This window comes from Drosophila teissieri, chromosome 3R (assembly GCF_016746235.2).
Source record: "Drosophila teissieri strain GT53w chromosome 3R, Prin_Dtei_1.1, whole genome shotgun sequence".
NCBI lineage: Eukaryota > Metazoa > Arthropoda > Insecta > Diptera > Drosophilidae > Drosophila > Drosophila teissieri.
Window position 1 is genome coordinate 28,146,502 of NC_053032.1, and position 20,046 is coordinate 28,166,547.

Here is a 20,046-nt window from a genome sequence, read left to right on the forward strand (position 1 = left end):
GAGAGTTTCTGCAATTTGTTGTAGATATGAGGAATTTATTCTGGCCACTTAGTTTCGTTAATGATCTAAAATTAAATGGAATTTTAGATAAGTCAACAAAAAAGAGTATACATTTACTAAGGAGTTCCCAAATCTGAAGCTGCCAAGGGTCCAGTTTTTCATTAGATCAATATCTGAAAGTAATTTTTTTAAGGGTAGCCTATTCGGCCTTAAAAACAGTTTCGGTATAGTTTTAAACCATGTAACTTTAAAAGGCTTTTTTGCTGAAAAATCAAAATATTGTATATTATATGTAATATATTAAAGTCTTTTTATATGTGGTGTTATTAAAGCAAATTTAAACGCATTAAGTTTGCTTTAATAATTAAACGTAGTTTTTTCATTTATTTTATAGCATTAGTGTAATTTATTTTAAAATTATTTTTTCATTTCTATTACGGAAATTATACAGAACCATGTGTATGTACAGATATAATTTCCGAATCCGAACCTTCTTACCAAACGTAGGTTACTCGACAATGCATCTAAATATTTATAGTTAATGATATATTTATCGATTGTGCTCATTGGCACTACTTTCGTACATATTAGTAGAGTATTCATCCATTGCCAAATGGCTGTTACTTTCGACCATACCCGAATCCATATTACTATAGTCCTTAGAGGTCTTACTTAAACCATCACTACCGCAAAAAGGAAGACAACCGATTCTGCCTAAATCATTTGGATTATTGGAATCTAGGGGATTATCAGCCCCCGGGGGCAAACTAGTGCAATGTTGCGTACAATTGTCGCAGGGATTCTTATCAGTGGGCGCACCATTGCCGGATTGGCATGAATTTGGGGAGGAGGACGGTTCATATTTCCGGGGTCTCCCTCTCGACAAGTGCCGCCTTTTGACAAACTCATTATCGTCGACCATCCAAAACGAGCCAAAGTCATCTTCATAACGTACAAAGCACTTGTGCAAGGATAGGTTCGTACGAATCGCATTCTTTATGATTTGTTGGACAAAACAAGAGCCCCATCAAGAGTCAGAAACAGGAAATTGCATTATCGGGAAAGGAAGAGAGAGTTCATTGAGATATTATGGTTAGTTCATTTGTCTTCGGTCTTCTTATTTTCATTGCAGCATTTCGATCCTTTATCCATTATAAACGTATATCTGGTTTATCTTCACAAGCTAAATTCCCGCACGGACATACAGACCGATAAGCAGACGGACATCTTTTTTGGGTTTTACCACTAAGAGATCACTGTTTACAATATGTGCTGTAAAAAGATCGTATAATGTCATATTATATCATTTCGACATAGGAGCATGCATTCAATGGCATATATTTACGAACAGAGCAAAATGGAAGGAGTTTGGAGCAAAGTGAGTATTAAACTATTTAAGACCCACATACCCAATGTTCATGGCTACAAAATAGTTAGTATCCGGCGAATTGGTAGCACCAGTTAGGTTGTTACCAATGCCAGCAGTGCGCTGCGGTCGTCTTTTGTAAAACTCAATCTCATCGACAGTCCAAACTGCTCCTTTCACATTCTCAACCCGCATAAAGCACTTATGTAGGGACAGATTGTGCCGGACCGCGTTCTAATGGTATACATTATCAGTTAGCATAGGCCAAACATAATCAATTTGATAATCTTAAGATATATAAATAGAAAATGGAATAAAACAGGGGAGTACCTGTATAGCTTACCTTGTCAGATGTCTCTCAAGTACCTAAACTTGTGCTTACATCCATTATAATCTAAAGTATTGGCAAAATATTGGGAAATGTGGAATATGTAGTATACATACAGCGGACAAGCTAGTAACGCCAATCGGACAGACGAACATCAAACGGACAGACAAATTGTTATATTATATCAATGATAACATATTATATTGCATAAATAGGTAATAGGTAATAGAGAAGAAATAAGTTTGGCATAGGGCATGTTACCTTCCACGTTGCTGCGTTGCGCCGGAAGTAGCAAAATGTGTTTTGGAACCAGTTGTAGATTTCGTTTAGGGTTAGCTGCTTGTCAGGGGAGTCAATTATAGCCTTTTAAAATATGAAAGAAAGTAATGTGATATTAGAGAAGAGAGCTTATTAAAGTCGAATGCTGCAACACAAGCCATAAATGGGTTTTCAAAATTACCTGTCTTATGAGGGAAGCATAAGTAAAAGGCGGTCGTACATCAGCATTCTTATAAAACTCTCTGTTTCGATGGATCTCTGAAAATTTAAATTCTTCTTATATGTCTTCCAGAAGCACAAGACGAGAAATCATTAAGATAATCAGTCTGCATAGTTTACTTACCCTGTTGCACATCAAGCCCGGCTCTTTCAAGCATGTAGGGTAATCCTAAAGCCAAAACAATTATTATTTATAGAGATAGTTAATGCAAGAATAGCCTACACTTACCGCCATTTATTGAAAATGTATTTTTGTCGTGGTTTCTCTTTTTGATCGAGCACATGTTGGTGGAATTAACCATTGGAAGATTTAGAGGACTGGGCGAATTGGTTTGGCGGATGGGTCGACCTATGCTATTCACTGTAAGCGGACTCCGGCAAAACTTTCCTTCTCTTCCGGGCACGTCCTTATATTTATAAAATTTCTATATACTATTACTTACTAGGTTTCACGTATAAGGGACTTACCTTCCTATCGATTTTGGTGGGTGATAAAAGTTGCTTGGACAAATACAAGTGATGCATCATGGCCTGCAAGCGATCTCTTTCCTTTTGCAGGTGGGATTCCAGTTGGGAGACAACTTGCATTTGAACCCGTGCCTGGGCGGTTGATCGATCGTCCAAACCATGTTCGGTATTCAGATGCCTAGTATTGGTACAACCACATCCAATAAAATCATTTATGTCTGTAACTGTATTCAACCTACTTGACAAACGATGTGATGTCCTCCAAATCCATTTCGCAACCGGGCCAGCGGCATATGCCATGAGCAAATAGAGGATGATAGTACTTTCGCATGGCGAACTCATCGTGCATATAGCTGAAATCATTGTTGCACACCTCATTATCTTTCGACCTCAAGAATCTCTCTGCGTCGGAGAACATGAGCTTCTCCTGCTCGGAAATGAACTCGGGAACATTGTAGAAACCCAGATCGGGAATGGGGGCCATCATGTGCTGACCCTGCATGTGCATGTGGGGATTGGACTCGTGCTGGGCTGTCGATGAGGATTCATCGATGCTCGAGGCCGGAGAACCGCACTTAACTACATGTGAGGCAAAGGCGATCGAGTTATTCAGAAAGCCCGTCGACGGAAAACAGTTGTTCTTAACAGCATCTGAGCATATATCTGGAATGGAAATTTGGTGTCGCGACTTGACCGATATCTCCTTCTGAATTGAACCCTTGTAGTCCGATTCCTTGGCATCCTCAGAATACTCGTCGTCATGTATCCGATGCATGTTTTTAAGACTGAAATTTATGATCATCCCAAAGATGGGCATTGTATGCTTTGTATTGCAAAAAAACAATCGCATATATATGCAATTACACAGAAATAATCTCTTTCGGGTCTGAAGTTCTTCAAAAGTTATGCCATAGGTGTCATTTCTAAAAGAATAATTTTTTCTGGCAAGTAATTTAATTTTTCTTACTACATCACTAGTCGACTCTCCTGCCAAACTTTGAATACGAGACACTTATCACCTTACTCCCTACTCCATACTCCATTCGTCTCTCGACATCATAGAGGTTCTACTTTCTAAAATCGAGGAATGTTTACCAACCTGACGCATCTAAATTATTTGTAATACCTGTAAAACGAAAAGTAAGTAACCCAACTAAAAATCCCCGTATCAAATGAATTAAGTGTAAATTAAATTAAACATTTTTTAAATGTTTGATTTAATTTTAAATAGAACAATAACGAGACGACGTCATCAGGTTTTGCATGTGTAGTTAATCTGTAAATATAAGGATTAGACTTGAAATGGAAAGCATTTATCATATTATTTATGTTCAAAGTTAAAGATCTCAGACGGAATTTAAATAGGTATTCAGGAAACCAGACAAATGTGATTGCTGAAGAAGCTACACATGGACAAACAGACAAACGGATAGACAAACGGACAGACAAACGGACAGACAAACGGACAGACAAACGGACAGACAAACAGACAGACAAACTGACATACAAACGGACGGACGAACGGACAGACAAACAGACGGACGGACAAACAAACGGACAAACAGACAGGCGTATTAAATGCAGGATGAACTTGGATGGAGGTGTATAAGATTTATTGGGAATCAGACATCTTCCGATATGTTTACAACATTTCCTGTAACGAAACATTACATGTATGTCATTGCAAGGATCTGAAATCAGAATATATATAAATACATATTATGTGTTAAATATTTTAACAGAAATAGGCGAAAAATGTGAAAGAGATGTACATTTTGCATTACATTCGTTGATCCTGAAAAATTTGTATTAAGGGTTTGTGTAAAGTAAAGGCATATTAATATATATTTGGTAATGTGACTGTAGCGTAATTTCTTGTATTGTGTGTATGTTAGAGGATTTGCATTGTCTGTATTCGTTGGGGGCATTGATTATTCAAAAGGGGTAGATGGGTAAATAAAATATTCATATTTCATCTGTATACATATCATACGATTTGTGTGTAAGTACTCTCTAAACATTATTATATTAGAAAACGTTTTTCTGCCTAGATTACTTAACAATATCTTAATTAACTTATCAGACTTGACTCCAGTTTTGGGAATACATACATGCACATACAATTTTGCAGACAAAAGAGAATGCAATTTTGCATGTGCATTTACAATTAAATAACATTCACTGAGGTTTCCAAGGAACAATATTATATTTAATAACGAGCGAAATATTTTATACAATTTTTCACATATATCTAAAATAAATTTAAACTTAGAGACTATCTTAAGAATAGTTTTCGCTGCTTCTCCTGAAAAGGTACGTCTTCGACTACTGAATTTGCGAAAAATCTGTGTACACATTTTTGCGCATGCGTTTAGAAATGCATCTTAAGGCTCCATCACACAAAACGATTTTAAAAATTAAAAACTTTCAAAATTCTTAAGCAATGTACCTAATAAAAATTTAGCAATTTAAACGACATTTTCGACAGGGATGCCAATAAATATATGTATGAACCCCTTTACCAAATGTTGTAATAACAACGTATTAGTCACTCTAATAAAGAAATATAAAATTCAATTTAAAAATATATTTTTCAACTAAATAAGCAATTTTAAGTATTTGTGTTAAACTGTTTTATTGCGAAAGTTTATGCATTGGTATTTGGTAAAAACAAAGTGACGTTTATAGAGTTTGTAGGATCATTGTTGGTAACGTTCTCGACAGGCTTAGTATTCCTCATCCTCGCCCAGCTCGGTGGTGGAGTCGATGCCCACCTCCTCGTAGTCCTTCTCGAGGGCAGCGAGATCCTCGCGAGCCTCGGCGAACTCGCCCTCCTCCATGCCCTCACCCACGTACCAGTGGACGAAGGCCCTCTTGGCGTACATCAGATCGAACTTGTGATCCAGACGGGCCCAGGCCTCGGCAATGGCCGTGGTATTGGACAGCATGCAGACGGCGCGCTGCACCTTGGCCAGATCCCCGCCAGGAACAACGGTGGGTGGCTGGTAGTTAATGCCCACCTTGAAGCCAGTGGGACACCAGTCCACGAACTGAATGGAGCGCTTGGTCTTGATGGTGGCAATGGCTGCGTTCACATCCTTGGGCACCACATCGCCACGGTAGAGCATGCAGCAGGCCATGTACTTGCCACGACGCGGATCACACTTGACCATCTGGTTAGCGGGCTCGAAGCAGGCATTGGTGATCTCGGCCACGGTCAGCTGCTCGTGGTAGGCCTTCTCCACGGAAATGACGGGAGCGTATGTCGCCAGCGGGAAATGGATGCGTGGGTAGGGCACCAAATTGGTCTGGAACTCGGTCAGATCCACATTCAGGGCGCCATCGAAGCGCAACGAAGCCGTAATGGAGGAAACGATCTGGCCAATTAGGCGATTGAGGTTCATGTAGGTGGGTCGCTCGATATCCAAGTTGCGGCGGCAGATGTCGTAGATTGCCTCGTTGTCAACCATAAACGCACAATCCGAGTGCTCCAGCGTTGTGTGGGTGGTCAAGATCGAGTTGTATGGCTCGACCACAGCGGTGGACACCTAACAGGAAGTTTCAAATCCATTATTAAATTATCTTTCGAAGACTAATTTCCGTTGTTTATAATTAATAAAGTTAAAGTTAATTGGTTTAATAGGCTATTATCAATTAGTTTAAAGGGAAGTGGCATATTTTATTTTAATCTTAAGTGAACTTACTTGTGGTGCTGGGTAGATAGAGAACTCCAGCTTTGACTTCTTGCCATAGTCCACGGACAGGCGCTCCATCAGCAGCGAGGTAAATCCAGAGCCAGTGCCGCCGCCGAAGGAGTGGAAGACCAGGAATCCCTGCAGACCCGTGCACTGATCCGCCAGCTTGCGAATCCTGTCCAGAACCACGTCGACGATCTCCTTGCCGATGGTGTAGTGGCCACGGGCATAGTTGTTGGCCGCATCCTCCTTGCCGGTGATCAGTTGCTCCGGATGGAACAGCTGGCGATAGGTTCCCGTACGCACCTCATCCACCACAGTGGGCTCCAGATCCACGAACACGGCACGGGGCACGTGCTTGCCAGCTCCAGTCTCGCTGAAGAAGGTGCTGAAGGAGTCATCGCCACCGCCCACGGTCTTATCGGAGGGCATATGGCCATCGGGCTGGATGCCGTGCTCCAAGCAGTAGAGTTCCCAGCAGGCGTTGCCGATCTGGACGCCAGCTTGGCCAATGTGAACCGAAATGCATTCCCTCTGAAAGAAAGTTCGTACTAATGTGACTCATGGCGCTGGAAATTTGGGTGATTCTGAATTTGGAGTTAGGATATCGGGTTCCAAATCAGTGACTTAGCAGCAAACAAACAGAGAGCATTAGATCATCTGCTACCGCTCTAAGTTCTTGGTTATCCATATAAGTGAATAGTTTATAAGCTGTCTTATTCTTAAAAAATTGTTGTAGATTTTAAAAAGTAGCTATGTAACTTAATGATGTAGAATGTTTCAAAGAATATCTTTCTTTCTGCACCATATGGCATAAACCGTATATTCGGAGGACTTAGAAGGATCCATGCTCCTTTGCAGTCGACGAAGTTGCAAAAATCCAGTTAAATCCTTGGGAGTGGGTTTTATCCTTACCATGATGATGAGAAGTTTTAGCTGAACTTTAAGAAAGCAGATTTAAATACGAAAATCCTAGCACTGGTCTGTGATGCGACACAGCTGGGAGTCAACTAACCGAAACTTGGCGATACGCGTTCTTTTATAACCCGCCACCCAAGACATCAGTGTGCGGCATACTATGTGCCATATGCTATATGCTGTATGCTATATGTGGAAGTTATGTGAAATGTGGCGGCGTTCATCGACTTAAGTGACGATCCGTACCCAACCCAGCCAGCCACACATGCCCAAGAAGTCGCCTCTTGATCGAATTTTGTTTTTCTTCTCATGTGTTTATGGATGGATAGAATTCACATTGCTCCATTTTCCCTCATGCAGCTGTAAGTTGTTGACAAAATATAAGATTGATTATTCATTGGAGAAAAGTTTCTACTTGAAAAGCAAATCATATTACTGATGATAAATAATGTAACTTAATTTTAATACAAATAAGCATATGATAATGCCCACATACCCCATATTTATTTTTGAAATTGCAATGGGAAATCCGCATAAACAGAAGAAATTGACGAGGTGGGGCCAAACCTGGCATTTCTTCTGCTGGAAACTTAGCCAATTATTCGATGGCATATTAGGAATATGGATGCCACTTCCGATTTCAATCGGACACACCCAGAAAAACCAAAAAAATGACAAAACAAGGGACTATTATATAAAATGTTCCATAATATAAAAACTAAAAAGCCCTTAACTATTTGTCATGCGCAAGATTGCATGAGTAATTGTACTTAAAATGAACGTATGTAGTTGTGATAAGAATAAACAAATCATTGTAAAAACAAACAAAAAATTCGCTTAAAATATTTAGATGCATAATCTTCATTTGGAATCAAACAACCATTTACTTTTAATTTATTTTTATTTATAACTTAGATATTATAATACTGCTCACAGTAATTTTACGCTAAGTTCCTAATATATATGGTATTTTTAAATATAAGTTTTATGTAAGTTCGACCAGTACAAAATTAAATATTTCAAAATAAATGCCGGCCAGCGTTGTAAGAAAAAAATGGGCATTTTATTTCTTCCTTCGTTACACTGGGTTAGTATATATTTGAGCAAGTTATTTCAAAGTTATTCATCATCACGAATGTATCAAAAAAGCTGCATTGGCTTCAATAGAAGGAAGCAATCGTTTCGTCAAATTTCATTTGACTAAACCTATTCTCTGGTGCATTTGTTTCTGTTCTTTGAAGAAAAACATACAACAAATTGTTTGGGTCTTACTCGATTTCACTATAGTTGCTTAGGGATATAGTTGAAGTTACATAATCATTGGGTACGCAAACAAATTGGGTTAACAAACATTTTTCAAAGTCTTTTTACGTAATTCAACAAAAACAATGGCCGCACATGAGTCACCGCATACATTTTGAATTATCCTTATACATATTCCAAAATACTCAATAAGACTATATAATGCGAAAGTAAAAAACGCATTTATACATCATTGCTAAGGAAATAAATACAATAAATACATTAACAACTCAATCAATCGTGTTTGAAAACCCAGTCTATAAATTCGTCTGATCTGATGCCAGTACATAGTCTAGGATTTTGTTTAAAAACTGCAGTAAAAGTATTTGCATTGGCCACAAGTCCACAATTTAAAACCTATTAGTTATTTCATTGGATATTGATGTCGTATAACTTATAATTAACAACGTTTAAAACTAACACTTCATATTTGGCCGAAAATAATTGATCTCTCCAGAATATTGTTTTCGATAATAAAGTGGTATAAAAAGTTTATTCTATTGAGTTCGAAATGCAGAATACAGAAAATTGTAAATCCTAATCACAGGGGCGTATCGAATACCCTGTGGAATTTCTATAGTCATACGGTGCTGTCGCGCTTTATCATTAATGGAGTTTGGACGGTTACCTCGTCGTCGGATAGATTCTGCTCGGCGGTGTGGATGCCATCGCTGGCGATTCCGATGCAGACTCTGCCACACTGGGCCTGGTTCATGTGGTGCAGGGCGATGGTTCGGCCATGGGGATGTGGCTGAGGCAATGTGTTCGTCGACGAGGCCATGGAGCTATTGGATGCCTGCGACGGCGAGGGTGCGTGTCCATGCAGTGGCTGCGCCGGATTGTGGCCACCGACATTGACCCTTCCCTGGGGAAAGGTCAGCTGGTGGAACGTGGAGGTCGGTCTCGCTCCGGTGATGTTGCAATTGTAGTTGTTCCACACATTCTGCGACGACTGACGTGGCAGAGTGCATTGCGAGATCGAGTTGGAGTACACGTGTGGCGTTACGTTCTGTGTGGGTTTTAGGGCAAGTTAAACGGGCACAGTTCAGGGATAGAGGTTACCTAAACTCTATCTATATGGTCTACTTACTATTGATATTTCGCCCACCGAACTCTGGGCCTGGGCGTGCATGCCACTCCTCAGGGTGCAGTAGCCAATTCCATGGGAGGCGCGCAGGGAAATCTCGGCTGCTGTCAGATGCTGCTGCTCGTTCACGAAAATTCCTCGATTGGGACTGCGGTTGGTATCAATGGTGGATATCTGCTGCCTTTTCCTGATACTCTCGGCCTGATATATAAAGTAACAATGGCATAAGTACTTAAGCATATTATATTTAGAATATAAACTAGTGAAAGCCCACCTGCTCGTCAGGTTCAATGGATTCAGGTACCACATCCGGATTCTTTTCGTCGCAATCGTCCACTTCCTTGCTGCCGGAACTCTTGTCGCTTGGTCCTGGCGATTCATCCCTGGATATATTCTCGTTTGAGAGCTCCTTTTGACGCCGTCTCGACGAAGCCGTGCAGGGTATTCGAAGTGCCAGAATGATGGCCAAAACGGCGACCAGCACAGCGAGGGTTAAGCCAATTGTTAAGGACATCACTGGCGAGAAGAGCAGCTCTGCACGAAGATTGTGGGCTGAGGGGTGAGGAGGCATATGTGGTTATATAACTTCAAGGATCAAGATAAGATATAAGGACTCACTCTGCTCCGAGGTTAGTTGCTTCTCGGGCATTCGCAGCATGGCCGCACTGACTATAGCTGGATCGGATCGACCCTTCGTATTGAACGCGTAAATATTTAGCCTATATACACTGCCCGGACTCAAGCCTGGCACCGTAAACTTGGGTACCGTGGATGTTATGTTTGCTTTAATTTCCTGAAACAGAAATTATTATTTTGTTTAAAACCACTCTAATAAGCAGTTGAATAGTAGTGTCTTACTTGTGTGTAAGAGTCTAGCAGTTCTAAGTTAAAACTTTGTGGCAACCCGCCGTTGAAACCATCACTACAAGTGACCGTCAAGGAGGTCATAGATATATTGTTCACCGTACAATTATGCACTTTTTCCGGTCGACCTTCAAATAATCATAGTTAATAATAATAACGATTTATTTTATAAGTATTTGACAGTACGCACCTGCGGCGATTATATGGAAGACACATGGCACTCGCTGTTTGCCAATTTTGTTGGACGCCAAACACAAAAGGGTTCCATAATCCAGTTCATTAACGGGTGTGTATGTTACAATGGAGGTGGTACCTGAAAATATAATTATAAATAAGTTAGCATGCAATTTATAGTTTTAAGAACACTTACCCGAGCGAATAATGTGATTTGTGGCGACGTCAATACTTTCGGCAGAGTTATTAAACGTCCAGCTAAATTCGACTTCCCGAGGATTGGCATCCACGGTGCACATGACCTTTGCATCCTCCTGCTTGGCTATGCCGTACACCTTCTTCTGATTCTGGGCACACGTGGGAGCGTCTATAAAACGCGAACATAAAGAACAGACCATAAAAACATTAATTACCTCTTAAAGCCAAAGGAGAAGTGGAAAAAATAGGGTAAACAAACAGGAAAATGCTCCTCTGATTGGCATTTTGGGGTACAAGTGTGCCAGCAAAATATAAATGATACTTTCAGCGGGCCATTTTAAACTTAAATAAATCAAAGACCGGAACTGATCTGAATGAATGACTATGATAACTTAACTTTAATAAAGCAAACTTACAGAGTATGTTTAGTGCGAAGGGAGCACTGATTCCTTCTCCCTCGGCATTGAATCCCACACAGGAGTAGTTTCCGGCAGTGGACCTAGTTACACCTTGCAGAACCAAGGAGTGGTTACTAATTATGACGCCCTGCGATATATTGTGTGATAAAGGTTGTTCCTGTGGGAATGGGTGACCATTTTTAAACCAAACACCACTTGATTAGCGTGATTAAACTCACGTTGTGACGCCATTCGATGCGAAAGACATTCGGATGAGCCATCACCAGGCAATCGAAGTACACGTCTGTTCCCTCTCGCAAAGTGCCTGGATCCAGAGATGTTCCCAGGCGAACATATGCCTCCGGGACATCTGGAAAGCAGACGCTTGTTAGCTGAGGCTAAGAACCCATTGTGATTTAATAAAACCTACATTGTATATCTAATTTCCAGCCATCTTCCAATGGTTCGGAGGGAACAGCATGGTTGTAGGCTTTGCATGATAAATACTTTCCCGCATCAGATTTGCTTAGACTGATTGAGAGAGTGCTTGTGGTCTGGTTGCCATCGCTCGAAGTCTACAAAACACAGTTTAAATGCCGGCCAGTATATTATGGCAGGATACTTACTGTTTCGGTTGTCTTCTCGAGCCGTATGCCATTTTGCCACCAAGTAATTACGGCCGGCGGCCTGGAGCCAGCACTTTGGCACAATAGATCGTATCTGCGTCCAGCAGACAGTGGCTGATGTGCCCCCAACAGTCGGATATTTAAAGGGGCAACTGAAAGTAAAGAAAGTGTTTACATGTACACCGAATCCTGCCTAAACCTTCTCTGCACATTTGATATATGAGGTGATATATGTTTAAAACTTACAGTTCATATCGATTTGAACCACCGCCTCGACAATGGGTGCTCTGGGGTGACTCAGTGCGCGGCAGGTAAGTCGGGAGTTAAGATCTTCCCGACCCAGAGATGGTAGCGTAATTTCGCACTCTATAATTTTCCCTCCTGCCAAATGGGACAATTCGCATGGCATTTCTAGGCCATCGCGATACCAACTGATGGTGGGCGTTGGATAGCCTGATTGAACAACATGAAAACGAATCGAGTTACTTTTGCACTGATTTCTGGATGATAGAGAAGAACTTTTACCTCCAATTACTTGGCATTTCAGGGATACGATGTCGCCCTCGCTATATGGTCCCACAACTGTAGAACGCTCCACGTTGGAGCTGTCACGAATAATAACTTGTTTGGGTGGAGCTAGGAAAATTATAGGGATACAGTGCTATTATTATCCTGCCACAGATTGCTTAAGGAACTCATATAACGAGCAAAAACCATAATCATAGGTTCCTGTTGCGATTTCAAAGTCAATTACTCACATATGACATTGAGCCTAATGCGGCTATTTATGGTCTGCGCTTTCAGGAAATCTACTCGGCATCTATAAGTTCCGGAGTCGGATGCTTGCGTATTCTGAATTGACAGTTTTCCCGGTTCCTTGTCAAATATAAAATATGCTCTATCCCCGAACACTGAGTCGTCCGACCATCTTTTTGGTGCTTTGGATACTCCCGCTCGAATGTCGATGCTAAACATGATAAAGTGTTTCGTAACAAGCAAGGCACATAGATAATGGTAAACTTAATGAAAAAATAATTCGTGTTTTTAAATTACCTGTAAATTGGAGTACCCTTATCATCGCGGTACCACAGAACCAACACAGGCTCATCGCCATCATAAGTCGTTACATTGCACGGAAGGTAAATATTTTCACCAACTATGGATTCTATTTGGTGAATTGGTACTGAAAAAATTAAATTTCGATTCGTTTTTATTTATAGCTACTTAAATGAAGATAAGCTTTTTAGATTTGGAAACTATTTTTATCCAAGGCGAAAATATGTATATATATCACATGGCCTTAGCCGGTTAGCATTTTAAACTGCTAAAAAAGATAGATACTATTACGCACAATCAGGCAAATCGCAATCAAAAAATTCCTGTTCAAGAATTTTAGAATGCACACTTTTGAGAACTATTTTCTTAACCTTTCCGAACAGTAAAGTTACTATTTTACTTACCATCTTTACTTCCGATGCTGGATTCTATAAGTTGAAGTGCTAGCATAAACAGCAGCAGTAACTCCATGTTGTATAATTATTGGAATAGCACTGGTTAGTTGTTGATTACATCGACTTAATGACTTTCATATCTAATTGGTTAGAAGTTACATTTTATCATCTGAGTTTTCACGGAAGATGAGCACACCAACACTCGTGCACGAGCACTCAATTACACATCTACACGGGATATAACATTGTATGTATAACACATAGGTTTATATATTTTGCAGTAGTTGCGAACACGGTATACCTAAGTTGAAGGATATTTTCGGGGATACTTGCTAGAATCGTATTCCATTTAGCACTGAAAACTGGTTAATAATATATTGCAGATTACTTAAATGGTCACGGATTTGATTTTATTTAACGAACAAGTATGTGTGTATGCGTGTATGTCTTTTCGTATGCACTTGTATATGTTTGCCAAAAATTCCAGGATACACTTTACTATTGCTTATTTTCATATGCGCACATTCACGAGATATTGAGTGGGTTTTCACTCGAAATAATTATATTATGCCACACTCTATCTAGTAGATTTTCTTAATAAAAACCAAGGTGGAACATAACGAGCACTGGCAGAAAGTTATATTACTTTTCTAGCCGCGATGCGAAACTAACACGTCGAAATTCCATCGCACTACACCTGCAAACCTGGGCTAAAAAGCTCCTCCGGCGGGCGCATGCGCTCCGCAGGAAGCTTTTGATGTAAACATTGCAACTATGACCTTTGTACATGTGAATGTACGTGCATCCGCTTGTCTCGCTCAATATAATCGTCCTTCTTTTCTCTTTTTCTCTAAATATGATGTGTAATTGGTCGGCGTCAAAACTTTATCCAGCATTCGTTTTGATATTAACCCTTATTTTAGATGTCCTTGTGGGGGCTTGACCATACACATCAACACCACTAATGCCCGCTGACCATTGTATTCTATTTTAAAAACAAGCTGAAAAGTCACGGAGGCGTGCAGGTCCGACCTTTTAATGTACGCGAAAGTACATATACTGTGAAAAGCTCTCCGGACGGACAGCTGCAATGGTTCTCTCGACTCCTCTCGCTCCGATGAACGTCTTATCCTTTTTGCCGGACAAAGAAACTGAAACCTACGCAGTCCGCCCAAGGTATCTAGTTTCATTTCATCTGCGAGTACAGATACTTTCGGCCGGACGAGAGGTTCAGTGGGGTTACGTCAAGGTGCATGAAACTTGAAAGATATCCTGAGTCAGTTACTTTTGGGTAATCATAAATACATTGGTATAAACTAAAGCTATAAACATGTCATTGTTTTTAAATACAAATGCATTTTACAGTTGCATTAATCTTATAAAAAATTAGGGTCTTTTTAAAAAATAGGGGATTCCCAAAAACAAACATTTGGTATTTTATTCGATCAGTAGTATTTCAGATTATTTTGTATTTTGAAAATAGAATTAGATCGTTGAAAGTAAATAACGGTCTTTCCCCGTAATTATGTATAAAAACAATCGATGGCCCGTCACGCCGAATCGATAGTGCAGTATCATCGAAGTTCGGCCAGCACTAGTAATGTCCCATCTCTAAGTCTTGTTTTTTACTTTTATGAGCATCTAATTGTACCGATTTAAATAAAATAATTAATTAAATAAAAACTAACTGATACGTGGGAACAATGGTGAATGACTCTGGTCTATCGACAGTGGACGACTTGGAGCAAAAACTGAACTCGGCCAAGCAGTCACTGGTGATACTAAATGAAAACATTCGCCGCATTGCTGGTCGCGTCCCCAAGGATTCCCTGCAGAGGTACCAATCAACACAAATTGTGCTAAATTTAATTAATGATTATTCCACTGAATTCCAGATCGGACAAATTTAAATACACCCAAGATGGCAAGAAGAACGACCACAATGGTGACCGACCGTTCCCCCGAAATGCACCCGGTGGTCTCTTTAAAGACAAGCGGCGAATGTACGAAAGCAAGAATCCGATTCCACGTTTCCCCATCGAAGAGAACGAGGGTCGGCCGCCACGGATTAACTCTCGGGTCATCAGGGAGATGCCAACCAAGAAAGAGATCGTTGAGGCACAGGGAACAGACTCCGAGTCGAGGGCCAGGAATCGCCGGATGTTCGGATCGCTGTTGGGCACCCTACAGAAGTTCTGTCAGGAGGAATCGCGACTGAAGAGCAAGGAGGATAAAAAGGCTGAGATCGATAGGAAGGTGGAAAAACAGGAACTGCAGGAAAGAGCGATGTTGAGGAAACAGCGTGAAACACTATTCTTAGACAGGAAAAAAAAGCAGTTCGAGATCCGCCGATTAGAGTACAAAATGGCTAGAATGAAGGACTTCAAGGCCTGGGAAGCAACGATGTTAAATGCGAAAAATAACATCAGAACAAAAACGAAACCACACCTGTTCTTCAGGCCAAAAGTGCATTCGCCTAGAACGGAAAAACTGTTGAGTAAAAGTAAAAGTGAAGCTGATGTGTTTATAGAATTTAGACGCGAAGAACTGGAAGTCGAGCTAAGAAACTTGGAGAACATGAACTTTGGAAAGGTGGATGACGATAACGCAATGGACGAAAGTTTCTATGAAGAGCCTGACGACGAAGAGCAGTTGGATAAGTGTAAGTAAACTTCAGTTTACCATAGGATCTGACTAAGGATCGTTCGGATATCGTTGTGTAGAGCAATTGGGTTTCATTTTAAAAAAAATTATTTATGAAACTAAAACCAAATCTTAAGCAAATAAATTACAATGCAGTGATTACGTTTTAAAAGTTATATCGTATTTATCAGCTCAGATGCATTTGTTTAATGTACTACTTCCTGTTTCAATTGCAGCTTCATTATACGTTAAATAAAGTTCGTGAAAGTGAATGATGCTATTCTAGGAATAAAGGATTAAAACTAATTCAAATTAATAAATTATTTGCCAAAACAATTGTTTTACTTCAGCGAATGAAGGGGTGTTTAACAACAACAATTTGTGGGGCAAAACCAGTTTTAAGTATCCAATAAGCTTTGGCATTATATTTGTCTACTAGAACTAAAACGTGGAACCAAAATTGTTTACTGCAGCCAGGCTATATCTGTTTCTTTCAAATGAATTTGTAAAATTGTAAATAAAGAAAATAAAAAATAATTTATACACAAGATATCGGGTCGAAAAATATAAACTTTTAATACCTAATTATGTATTCATAGATGTAATCATCCAGCAGCTAAATCACGTTTATAAATCAAATATTTTATTCTCGCTTCCAAATTGTTTGAGGAAGTAATCAATTCAAAATGAGGCGTTAAAAACAATTAATATTCTTTAAGCGATAAGTTAAGAACTCTGGAAAAATAATTATCCCTTCTCCTTTCGCGCCGTTGATTAACATTTTTAATTAAGACCAGTAGTCAGAAGCAATTAACGAATAAAGAAAATGTTGACCCCTGATTCTTGTACTGTATTCGCATAGAAAAGAACACTGTTTTTCCGTAAATAAAAAGAAAACATTAACATCCGCCATATAAAGTAGGAAAAATACATATTCAATGAATACAATTGTTATACATGTAAATTTTATTGGCATTTAGGTGACTTGAAGTGGAGCCGAACTTTTGTGTTTATCCGTAGAATGTATGAATCATTGCGTTTTACTTGAATGTACTCTGAAGACTTTGGCATTGGAAGCTTTGGATGTGCTTTGCTTGGGCTGAGTTCCCAACACGACGACTCACTGGTCAGATCCTCCGTTAATGCTCCGCAGTATCCAATCGGAGAAGCTACTCACCAGGGTGTAGACCCCCGGAATGGTGGTCACGCCGCACAGCGTGGGTCCAAAGGCCACGATGCCGATGATCGTATAGCGTCCACTGGTACCAAAAACGCCGGAAGATCCGTCGTCCATAAAGGGGCCCCCACTATCGCCTCGGCACACGTCGTTCATGGGCATTCCCTGGGCGCACAGGTGATTGGGTGTAATGACAATGGGCTGCTGGAAGTTCTCACTGAGACTAGCATAGGCAATGGCGCAGCTGGTGGTGTTTACGATGGGCAAACGGATGAAGCGCACTTCAGCGGTGGAGTTCGATGTGTCCATCGAATCATTATCTAAATTGGGTAGCAGAGAATAATATACATTAAAAACCCAATATGCGCTGAATTATATTTCGATCAAAAGCAAGTAGAAAAGTTGAACCGATCAGATATAAAGTTGTTTCGAGACTCACTTTCCGAATTTCCAATACTCCAACCGGCAGCCACTCCCGTTTGCCCAATCAGCCTGTTTCCCAGCGTGGTTGACCCGTTTAAGGGTAAGCATATGGGTGTGAAGGTGCCTGGAAAGTCGGTGGTTAGTCAGCGTGATTATGATGTAGGAAAGGATCATGATCTCTTACCATTAGTGCTGTTGATTCTTAATAAGGCAATGTCATTTGCATACTTGGGCTGGTCGTAGTTAGGATGAACTATCACCTGCTCGATGGCGAACGGACTCGCCCCATCCTGACTTCCTAATCGAACATGGGACCTGCGGTAGAACGTGGATGACATACGATTTAATTAGGCTTTAGACTTACAGTTCCAAATCGCTGACTAGGTTGACCACACAGTGGGCGGCAGTGACGATGTGGTTGCTGGAGATCAGGGATCCGGAGCAGCGAAAGCTAATGCGGCTACTACCTGAAAATAATATTGTAAAATTCCTGTAAGAATAAACATTTTTTCTTGTTTTCAGCACACCATGTGCGCTTGCCCTTGTTCAGGAAGGAGTCAACCACCTCAGACCAATGGCCCTGAATCTTGCCCAGCTCCTGGTTCCCAGGGCGGACCTGGTGGTCGTGGAGGTGGTGCTGGTGCTGGTCCAGGTGCTGGCGCAACCCAAAAGCGAGGACCGTGTGGTCCCAAACCTTGTGGCGGAACGAAGTGCACTAAGTGCGGTAAAGGTGGCCCTGGTGGAAGAGGTGGTCCTGGAGGAAGAAATGGTCCCGGAGGAAGAGGTGGTCCCGGAGGCCGAGGGTCTCCCGATGGCGGTGGTGGAGGACCGTTGGGCCTGAGGGCCCCACCAAACAATCGAGGCCCCAAGGCTCTGGGACTGGCTGCTCTGCTCTTTGCCTTCGGCGTCTTCCTTACATTAAAAATGGGTCTTGTGGCCAGTGAAATTGGATGAGCGCACACAGGACATTATGGGGCCAGGCAAAGATCTCCAATGCGGAGTTATTTCAACATCATTTAAAAGGAGTTGCGTTGGGTAAAATAAATTCTAAATTGCGTATATAGCATTTCATAAGTCGTACTTACTTCGGTTGCGATAGGCGATCCTGGTCAGCCAGGGAAACTGTCCGGCACTGGCCTGCTCTCCTCCCAGCAGTCGGCTCTCTACATTTACGCCGCATCCTTGGGTGTTCTCCTGTGCAAGAGAAGGCATCGATGTGGTGGTTGTGGATGCAGAAGCAGGAACTTTTTCCATTGGTGCAGCTGATGTTGTGGTAAACGGCGCCAGAGGAGGACCTTGATCTATGTTGGAGTCAATTTCCTCTTCTCCCTGCCGTAGGAAGCGTAGGTCCCCGGGGAATACTATGGGCTTATCCTTAGGAGTGGGTCGCGGTACTGCATTCCGTTCATCGTGCTCCACATGATACAGAAAGTGGTGTCCCGACCCGAAGCGTCGGTCGAAGAACTCTGGTTCCACGGGCTGTGGGCAGTTGCGTTGTTCCTCGAAGTTCCAGTAGTTGTGCAGATTGGTCTCCGCTGCCAGATAATCCGAGTGAGTGTGGGAGTACCGGCTATCCTTGTTATTCCCCCCATCATTCCAAATCCAACGTTCATCCGGCGGCGCGAAGCGCATCTTGCGACTTGCTTTGACGAAGGATGACTCATCGTGGTATGGCTTGTGAGATGTCGGACAGCAGACGAGCGGCTCGAGGCCTTGGAAGCCACAACTGGCACTGTGCACCTTGGCGAACACAGCGGACTGTTCTCCGGGGCCGTGGTGAAGTAGAAGGCGGGCAAAGGGGGCACATTTCCCCAGGCGGATGCAGTGGCAGGCGTAGGCACTGCGATCCCCTGCAAGTAGAACGGATGACCAGGCTGGATGACAAGGCATGAAATCACTTCTGCAAGGTCAATGTCGGCAAAGCAATCGCAGGCCAGAAAACCAGCAAACCAGAAGTGCCCACGGCAATTACTCACTCACTTTTTTGGTTCGGCATTCGCCGTCGTTCGCGCGGTTTATTGCCCTTCGCTGGGAATTTCTAGACGAAGACCTTGACCCACTAAGGGGCTGGTCTTTAATTACCCCTCCCGTCGCACAGTTTGTGTCTTAAGTCATTGGTTTATCGGGGATCCCCGGGATACTCACCACTCAAGCACAGGATGCTGAATAAGAGTGTGACGATTTCCAGGCACCGCATTTTGAACGATAAAAGTGAAGACAATGGGAAACCAGTAACACAACGTCGCCCGTCCAAGTGCGAAATTGAAATAAATTGGTTCAATCTCCGAGCCAGCATGCATATCTTACTTCCACATCCAGCTCTATTCAGATTTCGATTTCAGCGACGACGAATCAAAACAAAAAGAGAGCTCGAAAAACCAATTATCAAGCCGTAAGCTCGGCTTGGGCCACAGCCAAAGAGCAGCAGCA

The 20,046-nt window shown here is 41.6% G+C and overlaps 6 protein-coding genes across 7 annotated transcripts; 2 read left to right on the plus strand and 4 right to left on the minus strand.

The window, feature by feature from the left end:
- Positions 1–97: 97 nt before the first annotated feature.
- Positions 98–4,859, minus strand: LOC122620421 (forkhead box protein P1). Of its 2 annotated transcripts, none has more exons than XM_043797866.1 (7): positions 2,900–4,859; positions 2,661–2,838; positions 2,422–2,599; positions 2,317–2,361; positions 2,155–2,231; positions 1,956–2,057; positions 98–994 (listed from the first exon to the last, which is right to left on the minus strand). In XM_043797866.1, the coding sequence occupies exons 1-7, from the start codon at positions 3,508–3,510 to the stop codon at positions 551–553; spliced, it is 1,635 nt and encodes a 544-aa protein (XP_043653801.1). In that variant the 5' UTR covers positions 3,511–4,859; the 3' UTR covers positions 98–550. The 2 variants fall into 2 exon arrangements, with proteins under 2 accessions (XP_043653801.1, XP_043653802.1); XM_043797867.1 differs by having other exon boundaries at positions 947–1,600.
- A 417-nt stretch (positions 4,860–5,276) lies between these two features.
- LOC122620420 (tubulin alpha-2 chain) lies at positions 5,277–7,359 on the minus strand. The gene is made up of 3 exons (XM_043797865.1): positions 7,271–7,359; positions 6,365–6,889; positions 5,277–6,208 (listed from the first exon to the last, which is right to left on the minus strand). Exons 1-3 carry the CDS (start codon positions 7,271–7,273, stop codon positions 5,387–5,389), a joined length of 1,350 nt encoding a protein of 449 aa, XP_043653800.1. The 5' UTR covers positions 7,274–7,359; the 3' UTR covers positions 5,277–5,386.
- Positions 7,360–8,225: 866 nt separating this feature from the next.
- On the minus strand, positions 8,226–13,833 carry LOC122620763 (hemicentin-1). Its single transcript, XM_043798373.1, has 16 exons — positions 13,383–13,833; positions 12,976–13,105; positions 12,681–12,889; positions 12,448–12,558; positions 12,169–12,375; positions 11,923–12,074; positions 11,727–11,871; positions 11,536–11,666; positions 11,315–11,474; positions 10,897–11,067; positions 10,717–10,839; positions 10,521–10,654; positions 10,281–10,455; positions 9,937–10,214; positions 9,666–9,863; positions 8,226–9,584 (listed from the first exon to the last, which is right to left on the minus strand). Exons 1-16 carry the CDS (start codon positions 13,447–13,449, stop codon positions 9,156–9,158), a joined length of 2,820 nt encoding a protein of 939 aa, XP_043654308.1. The 5' UTR covers positions 13,450–13,833; the 3' UTR covers positions 8,226–9,155.
- Positions 13,834–14,961: 1,128 nt separating this feature from the next.
- On the plus strand, positions 14,962–16,352 carry LOC122620689 (pinin). The gene is made up of 3 exons (XM_043798283.1): positions 14,962–15,210; positions 15,269–16,035; positions 16,253–16,352. The coding sequence occupies exons 1-3, from the start codon at positions 15,077–15,079 to the stop codon at positions 16,270–16,272; spliced, it is 921 nt and encodes a 306-aa protein (XP_043654218.1). The 5' UTR covers positions 14,962–15,076; the 3' UTR covers positions 16,273–16,352.
- Positions 16,353–17,001: 649 nt separating this feature from the next.
- On the minus strand, positions 17,002–19,865 carry LOC122620612 (CLIP domain-containing serine protease 2). Its single transcript, XM_043798170.1, has 6 exons — positions 19,762–19,865; positions 18,702–19,466; positions 17,981–18,083; positions 17,801–17,931; positions 17,633–17,740; positions 17,002–17,513 (listed from the first exon to the last, which is right to left on the minus strand). The coding sequence occupies exons 1-6, from the start codon at positions 19,811–19,813 to the stop codon at positions 17,137–17,139; spliced, it is 1,536 nt and encodes a 511-aa protein (XP_043654105.1). The 5' UTR covers positions 19,814–19,865; the 3' UTR covers positions 17,002–17,136.
- Positions 17,578–18,682, plus strand: LOC122620611 (S-antigen protein). Its single transcript, XM_043798169.1, has 2 exons — positions 17,578–17,716; positions 18,139–18,682. The coding sequence occupies exon 2, from the start codon at positions 18,145–18,147 to the stop codon at positions 18,568–18,570; it is 426 nt and encodes a 141-aa protein (XP_043654104.1). The 5' UTR covers positions 17,578–17,716; positions 18,139–18,144; the 3' UTR covers positions 18,571–18,682.
- Positions 19,866–20,046: the final 181 nt, after the last annotated feature.

Coding starts and splice junctions, on each gene's coding strand:
- LOC122620611 (XM_043798169.1), top strand. CDS start 18,145: ATGTGCGCTTGCCCTTGTTCAGGAAGGAGTCAACCACCTCAGACCAAT.
- LOC122620421 (XM_043797866.1), bottom strand. CDS start 3,510: ATGCGATTGTTTTTTTGCAATACAAAGCATACAATGCCCATCTTTGGG. Junction 2,600..2,660: donor CCACCAAAATCGATAGGAAG/GTAAGTCCCTTA, acceptor TATAAATATAAG/GACGTGCCCGGAAGAGAAGG. Junction 2,232..2,316: donor CGGGCTTGATGTGCAACAGG/GTAAGTAAACTA, acceptor TTAAATTTTCAG/AGATCCATCGAAACAGAGAG.
- LOC122620420 (XM_043797865.1), bottom strand. Junction 6,209..6,364: donor CTATCTACCCAGCACCACAA/GTAAGTTCACTT, acceptor ACTTCCTGTTAG/GTGTCCACCGCTGTGGTCGA.
- LOC122620763 (XM_043798373.1), bottom strand. CDS start 13,449: ATGGAGTTACTGCTGCTGTTTATGCTAGCACTTCAACTTATAGAATCC. Junction 13,106..13,382: donor CAGCATCGGAAGTAAAGATG/GTAAGTAAAATA, acceptor TAATTTTTTCAG/TACCAATTCACCAAATAGAA. Junction 11,068..11,314: donor CTTCGCACTAAACATACTCT/GTAAGTTTGCTT, acceptor CGCGTTTTATAG/ACGCTCCCACGTGTGCCCAG.
- LOC122620612 (XM_043798170.1), bottom strand. CDS start 19,813: ATGCGGTGCCTGGAAATCGTCACACTCTTATTCAGCATCCTGTGCTTG. Junction 19,467..19,761: donor CAGCATCCTGTGCTTGAGTG/GTGAGTATCCCG, acceptor TTCTACTTGCAG/GGGATCGCAGTGCCTACGCC. Junction 17,932..17,980: donor CTAGTCAGCGATTTGGAACT/GTAAGTCTAAAG, acceptor GTTCTACCGCAG/GTCCCATGTTCGATTAGGAA.
- LOC122620689 (XM_043798283.1), top strand. CDS start 15,077: ATGGTGAATGACTCTGGTCTATCGACAGTGGACGACTTGGAGCAAAAA. Junction 15,211..15,268: donor CCCAAGGATTCCCTGCAGAG/GTACCAATCAAC, acceptor ACTGAATTCCAG/ATCGGACAAATTTAAATACA. Junction 16,036..16,252: donor CGAAGAGCAGTTGGATAAGT/GTAAGTAAACTT, acceptor TTTCAATTGCAG/CTTCATTATACGTTAAATAA.